Genomic DNA, 23,756 nt, shown 5'->3' with positions numbered 1-23,756 from the left:
ATATCTAGCATTAAAGTAGAGAAGCTCTTCATGAACTCCCTCACTGATCCCGTTTGAGACAACTCCCATAGTTTTCATCGTGCCATATACTCCACATTCTCAAGGAAAAACTGATTTTTCAATTCCTACTTTAGATCCGCCCAAGTGTTGATACGACACTCACCATCAATGAATTTGGAACGCCACCATAAATTTGCGTCCCCAACAAGATACATTGAAGTCGTCGCCACTTTGTCCTCCTCCAACTTCGTGCGCATAGCTCGAAAATATTGTTCCACATCAAAGAGGAAGTTCTCCAACTCCTTAGCATCTCGAACCCCTTCGTATCGCTTGGGTTCCAACACTTTGGCCATTTTCCCTCGATCTTCGGAACTCCTGCTGGCATTGCCTGCAGCAATAACCAAAAGATTTACTTGAGCTTTCAATTCTCCAATCTCCCCTTGGAGAGTGCTCAATGCATCCCTAGTCTCATCACTCAGGGTATTAATCATCTCTAACAGTTCTCGCTAAACTGTCTCATTTTCATCTATTCATTCACGTGGACCCATTTGAGCTTTTACTGCGGCCACCGCGCCCTCTAGCTTATCCATTCTCTAATGGTCCTCTAGTGCACTTTGCGTGTTCACCATTTTTACAATTTAGATCAGCACGTCTTGCCCGTACTTTGATACCAACTGTCATGAACTATGCTCTTTCGCCTAAGTATGCGATAATCCGTGCGGCACTTGAATGGACACTTCCACACAAGTTAGCCAATACTCGGTTGTATCTATTTTAACATTAATAATAACAACCAATCAGACTAAAGGAACCTGCATCAGAATCGAAAGGCATACCAAATGTCATATATGCAACCACTTAGTCATAAAAAGGAAAAATATTTTATTAATATGAAATTAATTACAAAAGGACCAAGACATGCCATGGTCGAGCTATAGGAGTAGCCCTAGATGATTTGCTACAAACATAATTTTACTAGTGAGAGAGCCCAACAATTCGCAAACTGCTCACCCCCTATAAAGAGTTTACGAGATTTTACAAATATTCTACCAATAGCCATTATAATACTTGAAATAAAGACATTCTTTTCCTAAAGGGTTTTCCCCCTTGAAGACTTAACAAGTATTTTCCAAGGTGTCACCACGAGCCATTACATTGTTTGAAAGAGAGACACTTCCCTCACAGATATAAAAGACACAATCTCATAGATAACTCTACCCAATAATAGTCTGATACAAGGTTGATTCATGACATTGAGAAAGGAAATAGAGAAAAAGAATAGAGAAAGAAAAAGGGTATTTTAGATATTTTATACTTGTATGTTAATACCATTTACATATTTGGGTCAGACTATTCATTTTAAATATTAATAAATTTGCGTAAAATTATAATTAAAATTTAGAAAGATCAAGATATTTTATCCAAATTTATTTCAAACAAAGTTCAAACTATTCGTACGATATATTAAGATCGATCCAAAAGTAAAAATAAACCTGATTTGCCCATGATAAGAATGTGACTTGAAAAGTCGACATCGAATGTGTGGGCTGCCAAAGATAGGTTTGCCTAATTTGTTAGCAATTACATCAAAGTCATTTATTCCCCATCAAAGCGAACGAAACCTAGGTAATGCTACGGACACAGATATATATATATATATTGCTTAAAGAAAAAGCATGACATATATGTACTTAATCAACCGAAAATCGGATCCAAGGTTGGGTACCTTTAAGGCTACTTCACTTTGTCCCCTTCAGGAATAAATCAAATTCTGGTTTAATATTTTGTTCAAGATTTCCAATTGTTGGCTATTAGACAACGTAAATAAAAATTTTGTGTCATCTTTATTCTTTTTTCTTTCGAACCTTTTGTTACATTATCATGTTTAAATTTATTAATAAAATTAATTTACACTCAAATATTTACCTTAGTATATATGTACCTGTTTTTTTTTTTCAAAGAATTCTTTTTTTAATGAAAAAAAAGTCAATTTTTTCTTTTTGTTTTATACGCTATATCTTCAGTCGTCTTTTGCTTTGTGCATGTAGAATTTACTGCAAGCATAAGTCCTGTCAAAGTGTTCAGAGTAATTGCAGGAATAATGAATGATATTAACCTTTATATCTACTAGTCTTTATATTTTTACAATATGTAGTGTAAAATAATGTTAGTATCAGTTTTATGACGGAGAAAAATCAATATGATCATGGCAATCTGTAATGAAGAATTTGTAGCATTTTTTTTATTTATGCGTTAACTTTTTATTTGTACATTAATATTTGGCTTAATGACCTTTAAGAAATCATGAAGAGTCATTATCTCCTAATATTTTTCTTATTTGTTACTAGCATATCTTGAACATAGGTTCCAAGTTTGACTTTTTCTTAAACATTCGACTACAACGAAAAAACAAGAAACTTGGATACCGGAGAACAAATATCCCATTTCTTTAGGTTATCATCGTACAACGCATTAGGATGGACGAATTAAAAAAAAAAAAAAGAAGAAAACGAAAATATTAACAATTAAACAATTAAGATTAATCTACCTAATAAAAACGGCAGTGGTAGGTGAAAGCAAGGAACCCAACACTTGGCGTGGTCGCTGGGCGCGCACTCACCAGCATTTCTCACTCGGAAGATTCCTTCTGTATAATTGTTATTCTTTCGGAGATTTTTTGCTGTTTGTGGGTTTAAATTCTACCCCTGGTTGGACGACCCATTGAATCTTCGAGTGTCAGCTTCTCATTTTTGACAACAAGCAGCAGCAACACTTCTCTGCCAAACATGCCCCTACTTTCCCTCGTGCAATGACCGCAATATCCCCGACGACAAATTGATAAATTCCCAATAAATAAATAACGTTAAATATCTCCCCTCCGGTTGAAACTGCACCGCCCGATTGTTCTCCCTGTACATTAAGATTGGATCCTGACCGTTAAAATGACTTTGTCCGCATACTATCATTTGCGGAATGTTCAATTTTTTATAGAAAAAAATAACAAAGAAAAAGTGGTTCAAATGGAAAGGCAATAAATTTTTTATTTTCCTCAAGCTAGTGTATTATTAGCTTAGCTGAGCTTCCCCCTCTTTGCTTCTCTCCATTCTTTTTGGCCATCTCCTTGCCGGTTAATTTCCTTATAAATAAAAACCTATTTCCAAACTCCATTTTTTTTTACATCATTTGAGAAACAGGTGCGTTCTTCTTATCTCCTTGATCCGATTCGATTTTTCGTCGATTAGCGTTCGGTTCCCGCTTTTTAGCATTTTTTTCTTCAGATTTAGATTTCTTGATTTCATCTCTCCTTGTGTAAGAATATATTTTCGTTTATTTTTTTTTCTGAATCATTTGTTACCGATTTAAGTCTCCGATTTACTTTTTTTGGAATCGAAAATCCTCATAGTTAGTAAGTTGAATAAGCATTTTACACTGATCAATGCTCTAATTACATTGTGATATCTATTTTCTGCTTATTTTATTTATATGAAACTCGGATTAGCTTTGCAATAAATGGAATCATTTACAAATATGTTGTTATTTTGGTGATTAGGAAAAGCCAAGTGAAGGAGGAAAGATGTTGGGAATCGTAAGGCAAAAGGTAAGCTCTGGAAACTCTCCTGCTCTCTCATATACCTTAATTAAAGTTTCAATGGATATGATAGGCTTTTTTGTTTCTTAAGGTTTTGGGGCAGTCACTGCAGAAGGTTCGACCGGGAGTGTCGCTATTGAGAAGTTACTCATCTGCAGCAAAACAGGTAATTTTTTACCCTTTTTATTTTCTTGGCGTAGTTCTATAATTGTTGTGGGTTTAATGCTATTAGATATCAATTTGCATGGTACAAGTGTTAACTCTTTCACAATAGAGTAGCTGTGTTTAATCTTAGGAGCCACTCTATAGGTTACCCGCTTCAATTAACAAATTCAGAAGAAAGACCTGCACTCATATGTGCTTGCACATGCATTCACAAAGATATGATTATGCTTGTATTTTGTTTGTGTAGGCATATATTTTGCATTTTCTTGCAGTTATGTTCAGTTGCTTTTGCTATTGATAGTCTCTGCTTAAAGGCAAGGCTTGGCTTTCAAGGAGTGTTGAATTTTTTTTTTTTTTTGGTGTGTGTGTAATAACAATTATGCACAGATGACAGTGAGAGAAGCTTTAAACTCTGCTCTTGATGAGGAGATGTCGGCTGATCCGAAAGTCTTTTTGATGGGTGAAGAGGTGAGGAAATGTTAACAAGAACTATTTTTGATAATTATAACAACCTTTTTGGCTTTTTTTTTTATGCCTGTTCTTATGTTTTTTGTTTTTAACCTTGTAAATGCAGGTTGGAGAATATCAAGGTGCTTACAAGGTTAGCGTTTCTTTCTGAAGAGTAAAATCCTTATTTCGCCGTGTATGTTAGAGGCCATAGAAGCATTCTTACATCTGTCTGAGGATTGGAATTTTTCCCATCTTTTGTAGATATCCAAGGGGCTTTTGGAGAAGTATGGACCTGAGAGGGTTCTTGATACTCCAATTACTGAGGTTATTACTGTTGCCATGTGTATGCTATTCCTTTTTAATTCTTTTTCTGATTTTCATTATTATTTGATCTAATGAGTAATCTCACATGCTCATTACGTGGGTGTGGATTGGTGCCTTTTATTACATTTTTCTCACCACAGTTGTTTATTTCATGTTTCACAGGCTGGTTTTACTGGGATTGGGGTCGGCGCTGCTTACTATGGTCTGAAGCCTGTGGTGGAGTTTATGACATTTAACTTCTCCATGCAGGTTAGAGGGTTCTGTTTTTGATTTCTGCTTCTGTATACTTGTACTAGTTTCTTTGAGCGCTACCATTTTCATAGAATCTGGAAATTATTTTAAGATCAACTGATATGTATGTCATGGAAAAAAATGAGATACTATAAGATCACATGCTTTCTGTTTTAAGACAGTCAAGTTAAAAATGTTGTTGTAGCATGTTGTCGAAATTCTTAGAAGTTTGAATGAATGAAGTATGCATGTTTGCCTTGAAGCCTAACATACTGAATGAACATGAGTGGATAATCTGTTCAACCTGTGCTTTTGTAATAAGATATACAGGCTGAATAAGAAGGATGTGCTAAATTATGTAACTGTTATCTTGATCTTCTCTTTCCTGGAAATAATTCTGAATACATATGGTTGTAGATTTTTGCTTTAGTAAACCATGAATTTGCTAGCATCTACCATTGGATCGAGACACTAGAAGCCACAGTTTAAGTCTGATTACAAATGGAAAGTGTGAAGGGCAGAGAATGATTATACTTTGTTGTCGGAGCTGGTTATCTGGTTATCATTAATTGTTCTATCTTGTACAGTTCTAGTTAAAGAAGCCAAAGCATGTTGTTAGATTCAACTTTTTAATTTCTTTGGTGAATTATATATTGGCTAATTATCAAAGAACTGCTGTTAAGGCAAGCAAACATATGGAGCTTCCAAGGATATGTGCTTTATAAAAATATGGAGTCTTTGGAGTTCTTGTGGTAGCCATCTTGCTGTGAAAGATGTCTGTAGCTTTTGAATCATGATTGATTTCCCTCCTGCTCACATCCTACAAGAAAATGTTCAAAAGAGCAAGTGATTTGGATGATGTTTTAGACTCTTCCAACATCATATGTACTTGGATATACTCGTGTTGTTTTCCCAAGATCTACATTTAGTCATTATTGTGTGTCGGAATGTCTCAAATTTAAAGCTACATTAACATTGGTCTTTTTAATGGCAGTAAATAAGTTAAATGACTTTGCTTACTGTAAAATGTGTTTTTATCATATTTTTGTTCTGATGCAAATTTCTCTTTGATCTGTTTGTGGTTTTTTGCAGGCAATTGATCACATTATTAACTCTGCTGCGAAGTCCAACTACATGTCTGCTGGCCAGATATCTGTACCCATTGTTTTTAGAGGACCTAATGGTGCTGCTGCTGGTGTTGGCGCCCAACACTCTCAGGTATGGTTTCTTTTTACTGATACTTGCACCCATCATTTGGATAGTTTACATTCATCCACTCTTTCCTGTTCCCAGAGCCTACTGAGTTTGAAAATTGATTTGTTTTGTACTAGGTTTTGTGATTACTGTATAATTATTTCCATTTTTTGGAGTTGCTGAGTTTTAATATAATAAGGAGCTTGTTTGATAATTTTGTCTTCCCGGTTATTATCCAGTGTTACGCAGCATGGTATGCTTCTTGTCCTGGATTGAAAGTGCTGACACCATACAATTCTGAAGATGCTCGTGGACTGCTCAAGGCTGCTATTAGAGATCCTGACCCAGTTATTTTCCTTGAAAATGAGTTGTTGTAAGTAAATTGGTAAAATATGATTCTTTTGTATAGAGCCCCCACTCCACCCTACCGGTGCTTCTTCAATTAGAATTTTAATGTCTGACTTTGCTCCGATACAATTATTCTGCTTCAGATATGGTGAGTCATTCCCTGTTTCTGATGAAGTTCTTGATTCCAGTTTTTGCCTTCCAATTGGGAAAGCTAAGGTAATGCTATTATCTCCCTGAAAACTTACTTACAAGACTGTCATTATTACCATTTTTTATGCTCTTGCAGCCGATGAATCTGCTGTAACTCATATCTCAGTATGCTGCATTTTCATGGCATTTACATTTACTGCTGAACTGTCGCCTTTAACAGATAGAGAGAGAAGGAAAGGATGTGACTATTACAGCTTTTTCAAAAATGGTGGGCCATGCACTTAAGGTATGTCTTGTGTGCAATATCTGTTTGGATATGGTGTGCAGAATTATCGTTCGAGATAGATTGTCAATGCAAGTGCACAAGATTCTACAGCTGAGAAATAAAGGAGTAATCTAAAGTAGAACTTCATGTCATGTGAAAAAAGATTGTTCTTATAATTAATGGCCATGGAAAGTGCCAAGTATTTTTCACCTGGTGCGTGATGTTTTCGTTGCTATTAGTGACTTTGGTGGATACTCCATTTATCTTGTGTACAGCAGGCTTCTGTGTTTAGTTAGACTATCTTTAATCCATGTGCTCAAGACCTGCGAGCTTAGAGCTCTTGTTAATGGGACATCCAGTATCATATTGGGCTGCTGAGTTCTCCTTTATGGATTTCTTTCTTTGTAACTCGTTTGTAATTTCCTAATAATTTAATTATATAGTACTAATATGTTGGCTTGTGGGTTTATTAACTAAGAGACCGTTTGTTCTTCAGGCAGCTGAGATACTTGAAAAGGATGGAATTGATGCTGAGGTAAATTATAACACAAAGAAGTGCAAGTCCTTACAAATTCAAAAGAGATGCAATGACTGATTTTTGTTAAATACAGGTTATCAATCTGCGTTCTATCAGGCCGCTAGATAGATCCACAATCAACACCTCAGTCAGGAAAACCAACAGATTAATAACAGTTGAAGAAGGGTTTCCTCAACATGGTGTTGGTGCTGAAATTTGGTTTGGGGTCTTTTCACTTTAATCATTTAATTTCTGCTTACTAAATATTCTGGCACCTTCTATAACTTACACAGCATACTTCTTTTACAGTGCATCTGTAGTTGAGGAGAGTTTTGGTTATCTTGATGCACCTGTTGAGAGAGTTGCTGGAGCTGATGTTCCTATGCCATATGCAGCAAATCTTGAGAGAATGGCTGTGCCACAGGTCATTCCTTTTCTCCCAATGCTTTTATTTTGACTAGTTTTACAAGCTTCTATTCGAGGCATCTGACAACTAGGGTCTTTCTTCTTTAATCGACTCCCCTTCTTCCTAAGCTTTTTGTCAAATCAGCTAGTTTGGTTCCTTCACATATGTCATATTTGTATAGGTTAATTTATTCATTTATGGATTCTGCAGGTTGAAGACATTGTCCGTGCTGCCAAGAGAGCATGCTACAGGTCTGTACCATTGGCTGCTGCTGCATAATTGAACCGATCCAGGTAGGAAATTTTTCCTAATACAGGTTATGTGCCAAAGTTGGCCAATTGCATGTTGCTTTTTATTGCGTTTGTAGTCCTATTGCTGAGTTGTAGTGTTTTTTTATCTTGCCTTGGACTTGTTATCAGTGTTCAATTCTTAATGTAACCAATGAATCTTTTCAGGAATTAGAGGGATATGATATTTTTTGCCTTCTCAACACTTCTGGGGAGGAGCTGCTTCATTTAATAACTGGGAGATCGTTAGAAATGGCGGGAAATTTTGTGACATTATTTGTCATGTGAACATAACCTGTTCAATCCTTGGAAGTCGATTTTATGTTTTTCCTCTTTATCTGGTGCACGCCCTCTGGAAAGGGCTCTGCTACTGTTTCTGACCATGTGTTTCAATCTTATTTTTGTTCAGTTTGATAATTTTTGAAAGCATTGATTTGATTTGGTATTACAAGATTACCAAATAATGATAAAGGATAACTACAGGTTAAGTTAATAATGTAGATCTTGTAGTCATAAAAGGGATATTCGTAAGTCATCATATTTTGAGTAACCTGGGTTAGAACTAGTAATTGGTGGCTGCCACGAGTGAATGGTTGCCTTAGGCAGGGCCATGAATAACGGTGACTGCTGGGTACTGGCCTTTGGCTGATCGGTCACGCCATGTCTGCCGCCTGGCCTAATTGTCACCATTACTTCAAGGGATGGCAGTCGGCTAGGTGAGGCTTCAAAATCCACTCTCCCTAACCTTACCTAAAATTCATTGAATGCAGTATGTCAAAGACACTATTTGAAAACTCCCAGTCTCGTGCAGTTGGGAAGGTAGAAGGAGAACCATTCACTTGCTACTCCCTCGCAACCTCTCTAGCCCGTACATAGAGTTGTTTGACTTTTTTAATTTAAAGACTGTCTACCCTCCGAGTCCATGGGTAATGTTGGTTTGGAGCAAAATATAAGTGGATTGTTCGATGCTACTAGGAGCTAAAAGATTGGATTACAGCATCCCTCCTTAGGACTCAAGAGGTTTGGCCCATGACCTTTCAAGGCTCAAGAGAGCATGTATCGAGTATGATCAGGCTCAAAAGATAAGTCTTGAGCTGGATGGAAAAGATCGTTGGAATTGGAGAAGGACGCTTTCAACGATCAGTGTGTTTGTGGTATGTGAGGATAGGAGACATTAATGGTGGAAAGAAACGGTATAAAAACTAACAAACAGAAGTTAAAGCTTGAATTCAAGGTTGGTGGTGGTATTTCCACTCAATTGCGATGATAAAGATAGTGTGATTACCCAAGCTTCACACCTTGATTTTAGTCACTGGTCTCGAAATGAGAATCTGTTAGGAATCGATTGATTGGTTGATTTCTTTGTCGTCGTTGGCCTAATACAGGTGATAACCGTAACCACTAACCACCTTGGCATTTCTCAGGTCCTATGCGTGATTTTTGCACACCTGCATGGTTCATTCAAAGACATGGAAGTTTTTATCTTGTGCCTCCTTGTTCATCTTCTTTGAACAACGCTTAGGTCATGATGATCTTCTCTGTATCCCGCCAATTTTATTGGGTGTCGGTCTGATGTCTGAGTCCCTAGGCTTGATCCATTCACACCTCCATTCTGATGGTTAAAACATATGACAATGGGACCAATAAGATTTTCATGTACGTTCAAAATCACGACTACATAGGCCTAGGCGGCGAGGGTCTGGCAGGCCAACGGCTTAATTTGTCGCCGGTAATAAACCACCTGGCCTGCTCGACCGTGTGTGTATATGTATGTTGGATAAACATTTAGGCTTTAGCAGGGAAATTAACATTAGTAGAATATTCCTGTAAACCTATTCTCTTGGAGAGTAGAATGAGGTCAAGTGCGAGAAGAACATGAAGAAGAAACTATATGTTGATTACTTGGAACGCCATGCTGCACATCTGGTGATGCCAGAATTTGAGACCGACTTTTAAAATCGCTGCTTCCATTTGGTGCTTTTGCATTACTCAAAGCCATCATACAGTAAGCGACCTGCGTGAAATGGTAATTGGACTGCTGAAAGAATTTCAGACAAAATGCAAAAGTGGTCAGAATTTTTCATTTAGATCGCTTTCTAAAGGATGACTTTGAGCTAGCGCATCACATGCCATTTTGTCATCTGTTTTCTGAAGCGTACTGGAACCATTAAATCAAAAAAGTTGAAACGTCTCTCTACAATTTCCTTTGTCTGTAACATCTTTTTCCTGGAGAGTCTACTGTTACTGTGCAAGTACTCCAAGCCAAGCCATGAGCTGTTCTAGGACACTTGCACCGTCTGAGGAGTAATAGTACCATAATCAATATCCTTTGAATCTGGATCATTCGTGCAGAAATCAACCACATCACGCATAAGTTTTAGATGCAGCAGCTAATCTCTTGTTGTTATGTTAATTCGTGTGGAAAGCAGTTTCAGTATTTTTGTTAATTGAACTCGTTTCTTTTTTCTTTTCATATTCTTCTTCTTCTTGGTTTTTTTTTTTTTTTTTTGGCCTTGTTCATGTAGTTTTGTTACCCTCCTCCTTCGCAAGTAGACTAGTAGTATTAGCTTATTGCTGCCGAGTTGGGCATGCATGCCAGGAAATCAAAAGCCTTTGTGAGCCTGGTTGGAATTGGATAGTAGAAACTTTTAAGTTGAAACACAGGAATATTGATCCGTTGTTAACACACGATTAATTAAGGAAGATTTTCCAGGCCTGATTAAGGAGGCGAAAAATTGGAATAAATTGCAACAATACAAATATGAATAAGAAGAAACTGATATTACAGCGGCCGCAACAGGGTTTGATCAGAAATATTAGCGGAAGCCAAAACAACACTGCTAAACACACAGAGGGAAGTCCTAGACGTAGGCCCCAAGAAACACGCTTTCTTGACCGAAAAAAGTCTTGGTTCTCTGCCCGACTGCCTCCTAGTATTTTCTTTTCACTGGTCTTCTAGCTTTTAAGCTTTTGGTGTAATAATAAATTGATGTTCCTGGCCTCATATGGGACCTGAACTGACTTTGAAAATTCGACAAATTCATTCAAAGCAACCAAGAAAGGTAATGACCAAATTGTGCCAAAACAGAAGCTCAGTTTCCTTTTTCTTCTGCTACCAAATCCTGCTGTAAAATTTAAGTAGTTACCATAACGAAATGATTCCAGCAGCGCTGGTCAAGATTTTGGCACTTATTAAAGGAAAGATCTGCCACTTAGCCATGAAACTTGTGGGAACTTAACTATTTCTTTGTTTCCAACTAATCACTCGGCGTTGGATGGATATATATTTGTTTGAATACGTTTTGAGTTGAGGCCAATAGTGAAAAGTAGGAGGTCAGTCAAAAGACTATAATATTCTAAAAGCCAGTCTTTTATCATTATTTTATTTTTCATACATTTTGAAGCAGATAATAATTGATTTTTAACGACTATACATATATATATATATATGACAACTCCAAATTCGTTAATAAAATTTAACAATTTCATTCTTTTTTTAAGAACTTGGTGACGGTATGCTCATGGTTTAAATCTTATATTTTAAATTTATTTTCTGTTAGATTAATATTTTTATTTTTTATTTTTGTAAAAACATGACAAAAAAAGTAAGAAATAAAAATCAAAGACAAATAAGAATATCAACTAAAGGGAACCTTAATTTATTAGCCAAAATCCAATTGAACTCATTAATTTGGTGAACAATTCATTATCATAAATATTGTACAAAGTTAAATAGTAGATATTAGTAGTAGAGTAGTTAGGTTAGGTCCTTGAAGTAAAATAGATGAAAGAAATTTAAATTACAAAACAGAATGATTAACCTTTATTGCTAGGAAATTTAACTTTCTTTAAAAATAAAAAAAAAGAAAGAAATCGAGTAATAAAATTAAAAAAAATAAAATTACACTTGAATATTTAACTTATTAATTAGTGTATGATTTTTTTATTTAAAGAATAAAATTTAAATATCTTTTCTTTAATTATAAAATAAAAAAAAAATCAAGTTATAAAGTTATCGTAAGCGCAACATTGAGCCCCGACCATTCATTAAAAAGAAAAATAATGAGTCTTGAGCTTGTTTATTTATTATTGCTCTCTCTTTCATCAATATCACATGCTGTACAGTTTGTTTATGAATTAATTGACATAGTATAAAACAATTCTACTCCTTTTTTGAAAAATAATTTTTCAACTTGGGAAAAGGGGGCGTTGCCTTTAATAAAGGATTTAGGCAGCATTTGTTTGTGTGAATTTCGACCTACTTTACATTGAGGAAATGAAGGGAAAAAAGTCTGAATAGATTAGCAAAAAAAGGGAAAAAAAAAGAATCAACGGGGCGAACAAGTCAGACACAGCAATTTCCTGGGTCTCTGTATTCTATTCCTACAACGTATGTTGTTGAGTTGATTGTATGCTTTCCCTCTTCCTTTTATGTAGTTGACGTAACCATTCAGATATGAGATGATGATAATGCAAAGTTGAAACGAGAAAAAAATACTCTGAAGCAAAGGAAGAAGAAGAAGAAGGGATTTGATCTCGGAACTCTGCTTTTTTTTTTTTTTAACTTGCAAATTGAAATCACGTAAAAAACCAGATATTAGAAGAGGATTTTTTCTTTTTCAAGAAAGGTTTGTGTATATCTCGGGGCAAAGAAAAAAGAACAAACGAGAGCGAAATGAAGACTTCTCTGAGAAGATTGCGAGGTTTTGCACTTCACAAACGCGGTGGGGAAACCAAGGACCGACGAGATCTTCGACCTTTGGCTCAATTGGACGAGCTCGCTCAGGCTTCTCAGGTCACCTCTCTCTCTCCCTTTCTTGCTTTCTTTGGTTGCTAACAAATCCAAGGGCAACTTTTCTTTTTCTTTTAAATTTTTCCACGGTCATTGCAATTTCTAGTTCCAGCTCCTTTCCTAATTTTGATTTCTCGTTCCATCCTTCAAATTTTCAATTAGGGTTTTCTCTCTGCTTTGGGAGCTGATATTATGAATTAAGAGGGTTTTTTAGGAAAGATTTGTAGGTTACTTTTTTTTTTTTTTTATAAAAAAGCTTTGTTCTATTTAATTTTATTGACTGAACAAACTTTCCGGTCTGGTCCTCGAATAATTGCTTGCTAAAATATGTCGATTACTTGAAAAAATGAGTCCTTTTTAGCTTTAATTTTGCTTTGCATTTTAACAAAAATGAACACTTGATTTAAAGGATTAATTCAGCACTTGTTGTATAAACGGTTAAGAGTAGGAATGCTTTGACCAATGAAAGTTGCTCAAAGTCGTGGCTTGGAATTTTCACTTTCCTAAAGTTGTGTACTGCAAATAATTGAAATGTGGTGATTATAATGGTGGGGTGATCTATCAACGATTTTGTATGATATCTTTGTACTCTGTTGTGCCTGCAGGATATGGAGGATATGAGAGACTGTTATGATAGCTTACTTTCTGCAGCTGCCGCAACTGCAAATAGTGCTTACGGTAATTTATTGACATGTTTTGTATTAATTTGTGAAGTTCTTGTATTTCTTCTTTGTATGTCACTGAAATTATTATTGTCTTATGAAATTCATTTAAGCATGCTTTGAATCTTGTTCATGTTATGGTTTTTAGAGCGTTGATTGTTTTGTTATTTGCTGCTCGTGCAGCTGGTTGTCCATTTTATGCTTGTATAGGCATCCTCCAATTATTTCAAGCTCTTTCTATGATGGCATGATTTGTTCTTTTCATGGTAATTAATACATTGAGTTGAGCTATAGCATTATTATCATCTAAAATTATTAAACGCTTGCTTTTGCAACATGCAAACGTTATTGTTGAATTAAAGTTTTCTTTTCAAGTAGCAGCCCTGGAGACTGACAATTTTATAAAATTAGCAGTGGAAATAGTTGCTGGCAAAATGATGGCATTGGTTCATTAACGGTATTTTATTTGTTGGTTCAAGCTCAAGCATGATGATCAAATATTAATTATCTGGTCTCTAGCTTTTTATATGGAAGACTTTGTATGCTGTGCCATTTCTTGAAATTTCTCATTTAGTCCTGTTTATTCTCAGAATTCTCGGTGTCATTGCGGGAATTGGGTGCTTGTCTTCTTGCAAAAACGGCATTGAATGATGATGAAGAATGTGGTAAGTGTGTGTGTGTATTCAATGTTACCAGTTAACTTGAACAAATAACAGGTGGCTTTTCAATTTCCATGTAAGACTTTACTTTTGTACTCATCACTGGTAAATAAATTTTTTCCACAATAAGTTGCCCAATTTCGAAGTACTACTTGTGTTTTGGATGTCAAATTTGATTTAAGAGATGAATCAACTAAAAGTCAATTCTTTTCATTCATTTGAATCTTGGCTTATTCACATTTAATATATTCTGACATTTGTAATGCATCCTTAGTGTTGTTACCTTCATATGTCAAGTTCTAGAAAGATGCAAATTGGTTTTTAAATGTGTTTAGCATTGGTACTATGGTTACCCATTTTTTGCACATTCGGATTGTAGTACTTGGTTTTGGATGGATAATAGTTGTTTCATCAGAATGCATACTCTTTTGTGTGTGGCAGCAATTCCATTTCAAAAAGGTATGTGTGAAATTAAGTTGCTTTTGTTCCTGTCCAGGTAAAGTATTATTAATGCTTGGAAAAGTACAGTTCGAGCTCCAGAAACATGTCGATAGCTATGTGAGTCATTGTTTGTTACCATCTGGAAGCTCTCATAAAATTTTATGTCATACTTTTTTTCTGTGCTGATGAATTATTACTTTGCATCCTTCAGCGGTCTCATTTATTTAAGACAATCACAAGCCCATCGGACTCCCTTCTTAATGAGCTTCGAATAGTTGAGGTTCGTTCATATGTCCTTTCATTCAATTATTGGCAAGTTCTATTTGGTCTTTTGCTGTGCAAATTTGCTAGTATTAATTATTCTATCATGTGAAGGTTGTAGCTTTTAGTTTGTTTTTTTGACTCTTCTTGTTGATGTAGTGCTCCAATCATTTAGTCGTAATTATTTTTTCCTTTAAATGTCCATAATATCATGATGATGTGTGGATATTTGGGGTTAGTGATAAGATTAACACTTGAAGATCAAGTGATGGGAGTACAGTCTTTTAAGTTTATTAACCCCACTTTTTTCCTGTGGTTAGCGATAAGACTAACACCTGAAGATCAGGTGATAGGAGTATAGTCTTTTAAGATTTATTAATTCCACATTTTTTCTGTTAACATAAACAATTTTGAAGCTTTGCATCCTGGAAATTGTCTGAAAGAGTGAACAAGTGGGGTAAAGAGGCCTTTGTTATATTTGGTTGTTTATTTCTTTCAAGTAATAGGACTTATTAACCAAGAAAGACCAAGGAAATGCCTCTCTGTTCCTCTCTGTGTTCGCTTTAAAGCATATGAACCCCTTATAATGACATTTTGAATGTTATGGAAAGGCCTACCCTTTGAAAACTTGCTTTTTATATTGTGATAATTATTGGCTTAAGATTTTTCAAACATTGTAAGGGTCCACGTAAGAATCCAACATTGGATACAGGATTTATGTGGGATTCTCTGGCATCTTAACTCTGTATGTTATGTGCTTTTTTCTTCAGAAGCATCGACATATCCATCGTCATTTTCTTAGGTTTTATGTGAATAATACCGACAAATGCTTAAATATTCATTGGTGAATCACTTAGTAACAAAGTATTGCATTATATATTATAGAGCCAGTTAAGCATTTTGATAAGGTAATATTGAAGTTTTTCCCCTTTGTTGATACAGGAGATGAAGCGGCAATGTGATGAAAAAAGGTCCAAGTTTTATTTCTTTTAAACAAATCTGCAGACACAAAATTCATCTTTCAAAGATAATGGCTTCTAAAATTTGGTGCCTTTATCTACAGAAATGTGTACGAGTACATGGCAATGAGACTCAAAGAAAAAGGAAGATCGAAAAGTGGGAAAGTGGAGAATTTCTCCATGCAACAGTTACAAGTAGCACATGATGAATATGATGAGGAGGCAACTTTATTTGTCTTTCGTTTGAAATCTCTGAAGCAAGGACAATCAAGAAGCCTTCTTACACAAGCAGCCAGACACCATGCTGCTCAGGTTTCTTTTCCGTTTTCTCTACTTTGTTGAACTTTTTTTTTCCTTCTGTGGGTGATTGTTGATCTATTTCCTTTGCTTGAAAGCAGTTGTCCTTTTTTAAGAAGGCTCTTAAGTCTCTTGAAGAAGTAGAGCCACATGTGCAGAAGATCACTGAGCAGCAGCATATTGATTACCACTTCAGTGGACTTGAAGATGATGACGGAGACAATGTTGGTGATGATGACAGTTATGATAACGATGATGATGATGATTATAGTGATGATGACGACGACGATGTTTATGACGTGCATGATGATGGTGAATTGAGCTTCGACTATGGACAAAATGAACAAGATCAGAACATGGTTCCTACGTCACGACACTCGATGGAGGTGACTATTCAACGTGCTATTTCTGGATGCAAAAAGCTAAATAACATTTTTGCTGAAATCCAATTGTTTTATGTGTATGTGTGAGTGTGTGTCTGAATAAAATTCATTCTCCTGAGTCCTGAGCAGTGATGAAAAAACCGGATTTGACCTGCTGGTCAGATCAGTTCAACAGAGAACTGGTTGCTATCCAGTCCGATAGAGTCATTTGAACCAATCTGGTTGAACCAGACCAGACCAGCATTGAACTGTTTTAAGCATTTATTTTATTATTTAATATTTCAAAAATTCTTTGCTAGTGGTAAGATTTGAACATTTGGCCTCTTCCCTGTCTATTAATGACCATACCATTGAGCCAAGTGCATGTTTTTTTTTAAGTGTTTACTGTTTGCAATATTTATTTAATACCAAAATCACATTTTAAACTAGAGCACCACCTTTAGTTGGACTGGCCGGTTGAACCAGGAGCCTCACCAGTTCAACCTTCAGTCCGGTTTTTAAAACATTGGTCCTGAGTGTTATAAAGAGAGTTGTATGGACTTCCCACAGAGATGACTTGCGGAAAATAAGAACTAATTCTATTTGTACCTTTAAATGTAGTATTTTTAGAATGATTTCATTGTGATTTTTGCAGTTGGATCAAGGAGGCCTTACATTTCCCCAAGTTGCAATGGTGGAGGCTGCAAAGGTAAGAACTAGCTATATTATTAGTTATGATTCACAATATGAGGCTGGATATATATTGCAAATTTGGGTCTTTTACAAGTGCATATAGAGCTGTCTAATGACCAGTTCCTGATAATGTATCATTCTATTAATTGCAATCCAAGGTATATGTCCTTGATCTGCTGACAAATGATATTGGTTTTTAATGTAAAACTGTTTTACCATCAAATATTTTGAAACTAATCATCCTGTTAGATATCAGGTTTCACTGGACTATACAATTAACCATGCAATTTCAGTGATTGGTCAACAGATTTATATGCATGGACATTTGTGGAACACAAGATGACATGCATCCTTTGAAGCAACTCTATAACCTCAAATTTTGTATTTATCTTTGTTCCCCCCTTTTGCAGCAAACATGTACTTCAATGCTCCTTGTGTTATGTTACAGGAAAATCTAGAAAGAACACGCCGCCATTCTTTTTCCTTTAGAGGGGAAATGAGGAACAGCAGCCAATCAGCCCCCCTTTTCGCTGAGAACAAATCTGACCCTTATGGGACAATGCAACCGTTATTGGCACGAAAGTTCAACTCATATGTATTACCTACACCAGTTGCTACAAAAGGTTGTATTGGATTAGGTAATCCAGCTCCTCAATCTTTCAAGACAAGTTCAAATGAACATTCAAATAATTTGTGGCATTCATCTCCGCTTGAACATAAGAAATATGAGAGGATTTTGGGAGATGAGAAATATTCTGGATCTGCTGTTATGAATGCACAGTCAGTGCTGAAAGAGAGCAATAATAATGCTTCTTCAACTCGACTACCCCCTCCTTTGGCTGATAGGGTTTTATTTTCGCGGGTTAGTCCAATTGCTGCTTCTGATTCCAAGAAAATCAAACGACAAGCCTTCTCTGGTCCGTTGACAAGTAAACCATGGCCTACTAAACCTGTTTCAGTGGAACATCCTGGATTGTTCTCTGGGCCAATTTTGAGAAATCCATTCTCTCAACCACCATCAACATCTCCAAAAGTATCACCAAACACTTCCCCTACTTTTGTGTCATCACCTAAAATAAGTGAGCTTCATGAGCTTCCAAGACCCCCAGCAAGTTCAGTCTCCAAGTCTTCAAGACCTTTAGGCTTGGTTGGTTATTCTGGCCCTTTGATGTCTAGAAGTCAAGCCCTCTCTGCTACAAATAAATCAGTGGTGTCAAGAGCAGCCTCTCCACTGCCAAAACCTCCACAGGTTGTCACCCGCAGTTTCTCCATACCCTCAAGCGCTCATGGAGTGATGTCATTACCTGTGTCCAAGCCACTGGAAACTGCTGTCAATTCAGGGATATCTGAAGATGTTGCCTCACCTCCTTTGACACCAATATCTTTATCTCGAATCCAGCCGTCATCAACTAGTTCAGAGACTATTGATAGGTAATCAGAACACAATGGTTTTGCTTTCTGTGATCCATTTAGATCAACATGCACTAAAATGATTAAATTCCTGTATTGGTTGGTATTTCCTGGGAATCACTGGATGAGATGACTTTACCAGTTGATTAATCAATGCTTTTTTATGCAATTTTCTTCCTCCATATATACTTGACTTTGTAACTTTTCAATACTTGTTAAAGCATGAATATGCCTTAAAATGTGAGTACTTTGTGCATTTGTACTTTCAATATGAAGATGGTGAATAAGGACCGACTGCATCACAATTTTCTACAGTGGTTGGGAGTGCATAGGTCTGATACTTTATTAAACATCTATCCAACGCAACACATGTTTTATAGAGTGTATATTTAAAAGTCAAATATATGCTTTAAATCCAGTAAATTCACCAAACTCAATTTCAATATTTTGCCTGGCCGGCCCGGAAATTCTATGTCCTGATACTTTTGTTTATGTCTCCTAGTTTATTGGGGCTGTGTAGCTCTGTCGATGTTTTGAAATGTAAATGCAATCTTGGAATATTCTTGTCATACTGCCATCTTTATTCTGTTGTTTTTTAACAAGCAGCAGTTTTAGAAACTTTTGATGGATTATGTTGCTCCATTAGTGGTCCTTTTCTTTGGTATTACCCTGGCATGCAAGGTCGATATTACAATAGCATGAACAATTGTATATATAATGCATTCTGGTGAGCCTTCTATATAGCTTCTTTTGTCTTTTCTTTTCTTTTTTATTCTATTTCTGATTGTGCATGTGTGATTAATGCAGGAGCTGATTGATTAAATCTATTTCTGGTACTGCTTTCATTTCTGACCAATGGGGGCTAAAAAGAGTCTTTACCGTATCATACAAGTGCAGATATGTGAATATATCCTTGTCTATTAATTTTTCCTATATCATTTTGATATGTTTTAGCCACTCCTTGTCTATTATGGAGAACACTTGGCATGGCTCAGTCAAATAATTGTCACGTGTTCCATCATTTTTGAGAAATTTTGTATTTTCTCCAAGGCATTTAATAGCTAATTCAATTCTTTTACCCAATGCAAATTACTACTAAATAATATTTGGCAGAATAGGTGAATTGATTTCTCTTATGGTGTCATATTCTCACTAGTCCATGACTCATTCCTTTAGGCCTCAACCCTCCATAGCCATAACCCAACCACAAAAGATGGAGTCAGCATTTCATATAATCTAAATTAATTTACTGCACTGCTGATGGATGAAGAATTTGGTTAGAAACAGGAGTTCTATGTTGTATCAAATCAATATCTGTAAGTTTTGCCAGTGAGATCTTCAAAAAACTTGCATAATAACATTTATTTTTAGGTGAACATGTATAGTTGGAATGGGCACACTGAAATGGTTTTCCACAAATATATACTATATTTTGTCTGTTAACTTTGGTCTTTGAGGGAAATCTGGAATACTGCCATTGCGAGACAAGTAAGGTTTCTTTCGGTTTCAAATTAGTTACTTAATGCAAAAGGTAATGATTGGATAGGGACACATTTAGTTTCAATCTATTATTTTTTAAAAGTTTGACTTTTATAGGCTTTTGAAAATATGCTTCTGATTGAATGTACATTTATATTGCTTGGATGGATGTTAACTTTTTAGTTACTTTCTCCCATTTAACTAAATAAGTTTACTTTTTCCATTTTGCTATTTCCTTTGTATTATAACAAAGCTTGTGATGTACATTGTAGTAAAAAGTAGATAATGAAAGTTGATACCACCAAACAAAACCTAATCACTGTACACCTATATATATACACAAAAATGTTATTACTGTTGTTATTGATTCTGATGAGTTGAGTTCCCTTGCTGTTTTAGGTATTCTATTTTTTATTGTTGTGAGTACACTAGAATGAAAATCAAAGCAGGTCAGCACTGTTGAATGAGTAATTTTGAATTTTATACCTTTCTCCTTCATTTGCATGCGCTTATGGGGAAGGTCTCCCTAATTTTAACCTGCAGGTTATGAGTTATAGTCCAAATATTGATATAGGGCAATTGAATCACGTTAGTATTTTCAGTTAGGGGCATTGGATAAGTTGAAAGGGTAGAGAGAAAGACTTGTCCAATGCTGAGCTCCAGAAGATCTTCTGCCGGATTTATAAAGCTTGACAACATTTATTTGTTTTCCTGTAATCGAGAACTAATCCTGGGGATGGTGATTCTCAGCATCTGTCACTGCAATTTGTGCCCAAGCACATTCACAAGTTTGGTTGTGCTGTGGATAAGAAAGCATTTAGAATGTTTCAGCTCTTTTTTCCTATGTGGATGAATGTCACGAATAATTACTGTCTGATAGTATAAAATGATAAATCCAAAGGAGCAGATGCAGAGTGGATGAAGAACTCCATATTGCAGCAAGCAAAAGGAGATACAATTGGCTTAGGCTTGACTCCCAAAGATGACAACTACTTGATACAAGTAGTCTTTTACTGCTATTATGTGCGAAGTAATAACTAGTATACGTAACACAACCGTTTCCATATAAAGAGACAATATATGGAATTGGCAAAAAGAGGCATTGCTGCGCATCATTTGCACCCTCCAGTATCGTATCTCACAAATCCCATCAGCTCTGGTCCTTCCAGTTTCGAGTTGTTCATGAAACTGCAAAAAAATTAAGAAAAAAAAATCGAGATAAAACAACCAAGCAAGAGAGCAAATCGCAGCTTTAAACTCTAATTCTGTACCAGACCAGAACTCAAAGTTATTGATTACCTTTCCTCTGACAACTTAGCGAAGGAGCCGGAGGTAGGGATGGTGCCGCACAAATCGTTGTTGGATACGTCACTGCTCGACAACAGTAGGTGTTAAATAATACCAGGCTAGGAGGATCTTTAGACTAAAAGAGTGTTGTAATGAGACTAGACTAAACCATGCCAATGCCATGACTGATGACTCACAGGATCTTTAGATTTCCAAGTTTTGTAAGTTGTCTTGGTATTCTTCCACTCAGTCTGTTACTATTCAGTCGCCTGCGTGGGAATGAATCCACAGTCTTAGTTACAGGTTAACATTAATGACCATCAAATATCAATTCAACTTTGTAATAGAAAAGAAAAAGAGGAAAGGCTTTACAGGAACTTTAGATTAGGGAGCTTGGAAAGTGAAGCAGGGATGGACCCAGTGAGGTTGTTGTGGTAGAGATCCAAGCTCACTAGGCTCTTCAGTCCTCCAACTTCCTCTGGTATGGAACCCACCAAGTTGTTCATGTACAGTTCCCTGTAAACATGCATCAACCATGAAAAGAATATAATAATAATTTAACATCAAAATCAGCCAGCCCGTGATCCGACGGCGACAGTCACCGGCTAGCTAATATGGTTGGTGAGGTGTTAGTAGAGCAGGTAACTAGGACAATGACAATGACTCAGCCTCGGCATTTAGTGCATGATAGTACTATCTTCCAAGCCAGCCATTTTTAACATCCCCTCGATAACTTAACTCGGAAGCAATGCCCAGAAAGTGAGGTCATTGGTTCCTCGATTTCTTCTTTCTTAAAGAATGCATTGGCAGCAAAGACATTGTAATGGATGCTTACAGATATTGAAGACGCTCCAGCTTTCCCAACTCGGGTACTAAACTGCCCGACAGCTTTGCATTTCCAAGGTCGCTGCACCATTATTAAGTACTTCATTGGTTATTTCTTCGACATCCATATAGACAAATGCTAGTGCTATTTCAATTCAAAATTTGCACAACAATTTCTTAGGAACCAACCGCCTTCTTTTTTTGTTCCTTTTCTTTTCCTCACAAATGGCAAATCTATATATTTTTCATGATTTTTCCAGCTCCTCTTGCGGATATAACACAAATCCACCAATTATTTTGCTTTGCATTTAATTAAGAAATGTTTGCTAACATAAGTACAAGTGCAAATTAATTAAGGCTAAATATGTTATATCATCTTAAAAAACTAGCCCACATGGGAGTTTATTAGCTGATCGATGAAGATATACAAACAATAAGTTTTGGTCCTTAATACTGCCTGTGAAACAGATTTCACCAGGCCAAGAACACTTCAGCCACCTGACCAATGGCTAAAAGCAGAACGCATATATTCATCCACCAGAACCAGATGAGACAGTCATGATCCAGTTTTACAATTTTACAAAAGTAAGTGAGGCTTGACAAAACTTTCCAGAGCTCAAGCAAGCAAAATACCCAAGTATAGGAACGGACTAAAGAAACAAACAGCATCTACATGCATCATGACATAAAAGGTGTAAAATGAGTGAAAAGGAAAAGAAAAAAAGGGTGCTGGAAGTGATTATAATGGTACTTACAGACGTGTAACTCGATTATCACCATCGCAGGTAACATGAAACCAAGTACAAGGATCCACCAATGTTGGATCCCAACTCTCCAGCACGTTTTCCGGGTCCTTCACAGCTCTCCTCAAAGCATACAAAGCATCCCCTGTTCATCAATATACACCCACAAAGGATAACATCCATGCCATTAGGAGACTGCATTTGAATATAGTAAATTGTTTAATTGGAACTGAAAATTCCTAGTCTACCTTCCACATTTGCACTTGTCGGTGCCAAAGTGCTCAATAGAGTAACAACAAGAACGACATGAACTGGACTAGGGATCGCCATTAGCAACGGCGCCAGGAAGTTCATGGTACTTGGTCAGAATCAAAGATTTAAGAAGAGTCAAATCTCAAGATCCTAACGACTGCAATATATTATTCAGGTTTCAGAGAGAGAGAGAGTGCGTTTTTGGAGATATGTTTTGCTATTTTGTTAAAAGTATTGGAAGCAGGGAATCAAAACCTTTGTTGAGAGGATTTATAGAGCCCATAAAAGGACCGCTGGCTTTGTAGCGTAAACAATAACTACTACAAAGTTTAAATTGAGTGAGAAGTGGACCTCTCTCCTATCCTTTTGTTCAGTTGCTTTCACCATCCACTGCTTCCCCAAATATACCCTCACTCATTTTTCTTTTAAGACCGTTTTCTCCTCTTGGCTCTTTTCCCTCCACCAATCTGAGAGCCGGAAGAAGCGATCAGCACAAATGTACATAATAAAGTCATGTGGGACAGCTTCTCTAGTGCAATGCAACACACCCCCATTTGATGCTTCAAGAATTTTGCTTTCTTCTTTAAATAGACATCACCGGCTGTGGTGCAGAGAGGTTAGAGGACTACGTAGAATTTAAATTAAAAAAAATTGCAACAAAACAAAATATCATTGGTTTATAGATTCCAGAGGGGTGCGTGCATCAAA

The 23,756-nt window shown here is 36.3% G+C and overlaps 3 protein-coding genes across 3 annotated transcripts; 2 read left to right on the top strand and 1 right to left on the bottom strand.

Moving 5' to 3' along the window:
• The first annotated feature begins 3,054 nt into the window (after positions 1-3,054).
• LOC18608889 (pyruvate dehydrogenase E1 component subunit beta-1, mitochondrial) lies at positions 3,055-8,343 on the top strand. The gene is made up of 16 exons (XM_007043800.3): positions 3,055-3,194; positions 3,551-3,598; positions 3,681-3,755; positions 4,142-4,222; positions 4,329-4,355; positions 4,466-4,528; positions 4,691-4,777; positions 5,852-5,977; positions 6,193-6,326; positions 6,445-6,517; positions 6,672-6,737; positions 7,213-7,251; positions 7,328-7,452; positions 7,543-7,657; positions 7,850-7,932; positions 8,095-8,343. The coding sequence occupies exons 2-15, from the start codon at positions 3,575-3,577 to the stop codon at positions 7,916-7,918; spliced, it is 1,104 nt and encodes a 367-aa protein (XP_007043862.2). The 5' UTR covers positions 3,055-3,194; positions 3,551-3,574; the 3' UTR covers positions 7,919-7,932; positions 8,095-8,343.
• A 3,734-nt stretch (positions 8,344-12,077) lies between these two features.
• Positions 12,078-19,540, top strand: LOC18608888 (hydroxyproline-rich glycoprotein family protein). Its single transcript, XM_007043799.3, has 11 exons — positions 12,078-12,721; positions 13,324-13,396; positions 13,971-14,045; positions 14,536-14,597; positions 14,692-14,760; positions 15,684-15,712; positions 15,805-16,012; positions 16,099-16,383; positions 17,015-17,068; positions 17,501-18,483; positions 19,270-19,540. The coding sequence occupies exons 1-11, from the start codon at positions 12,602-12,604 to the stop codon at positions 19,274-19,276; spliced, it is 1,965 nt and encodes a 654-aa protein (XP_007043861.2). The 5' UTR covers positions 12,078-12,601; the 3' UTR covers positions 19,277-19,540.
• Positions 19,541-20,791: 1,251 nt separating this feature from the next.
• Positions 20,792-23,375, bottom strand: LOC18608887 (leucine-rich repeat protein 1-like). Its single transcript, XM_007043798.3, has 7 exons — positions 23,045-23,375; positions 22,809-22,941; positions 22,064-22,135; positions 21,601-21,744; positions 21,426-21,497; positions 21,241-21,312; positions 20,792-21,129 (listed from the first exon to the last, which is right to left on the bottom strand). The coding sequence occupies exons 1-7, from the start codon at positions 23,148-23,150 to the stop codon at positions 21,054-21,056; spliced, it is 675 nt and encodes a 224-aa protein (XP_007043860.2). The 5' UTR covers positions 23,151-23,375; the 3' UTR covers positions 20,792-21,053.
• Positions 23,376-23,756: the final 381 nt, after the last annotated feature.

The sequence above is a fragment of the Theobroma cacao genome, chromosome 2 (assembly GCF_053813885.1).
Source record: "Theobroma cacao isolate CCN51 chromosome 2, ASM5381388v1, whole genome shotgun sequence".
Classification (NCBI taxonomy): domain Eukaryota; kingdom Viridiplantae; phylum Streptophyta; class Magnoliopsida; order Malvales; family Malvaceae; genus Theobroma; species Theobroma cacao.
Note: the sequence above shows the minus strand (reverse complement) of the source record. Positions and strands in the feature narration are given on the sequence as shown.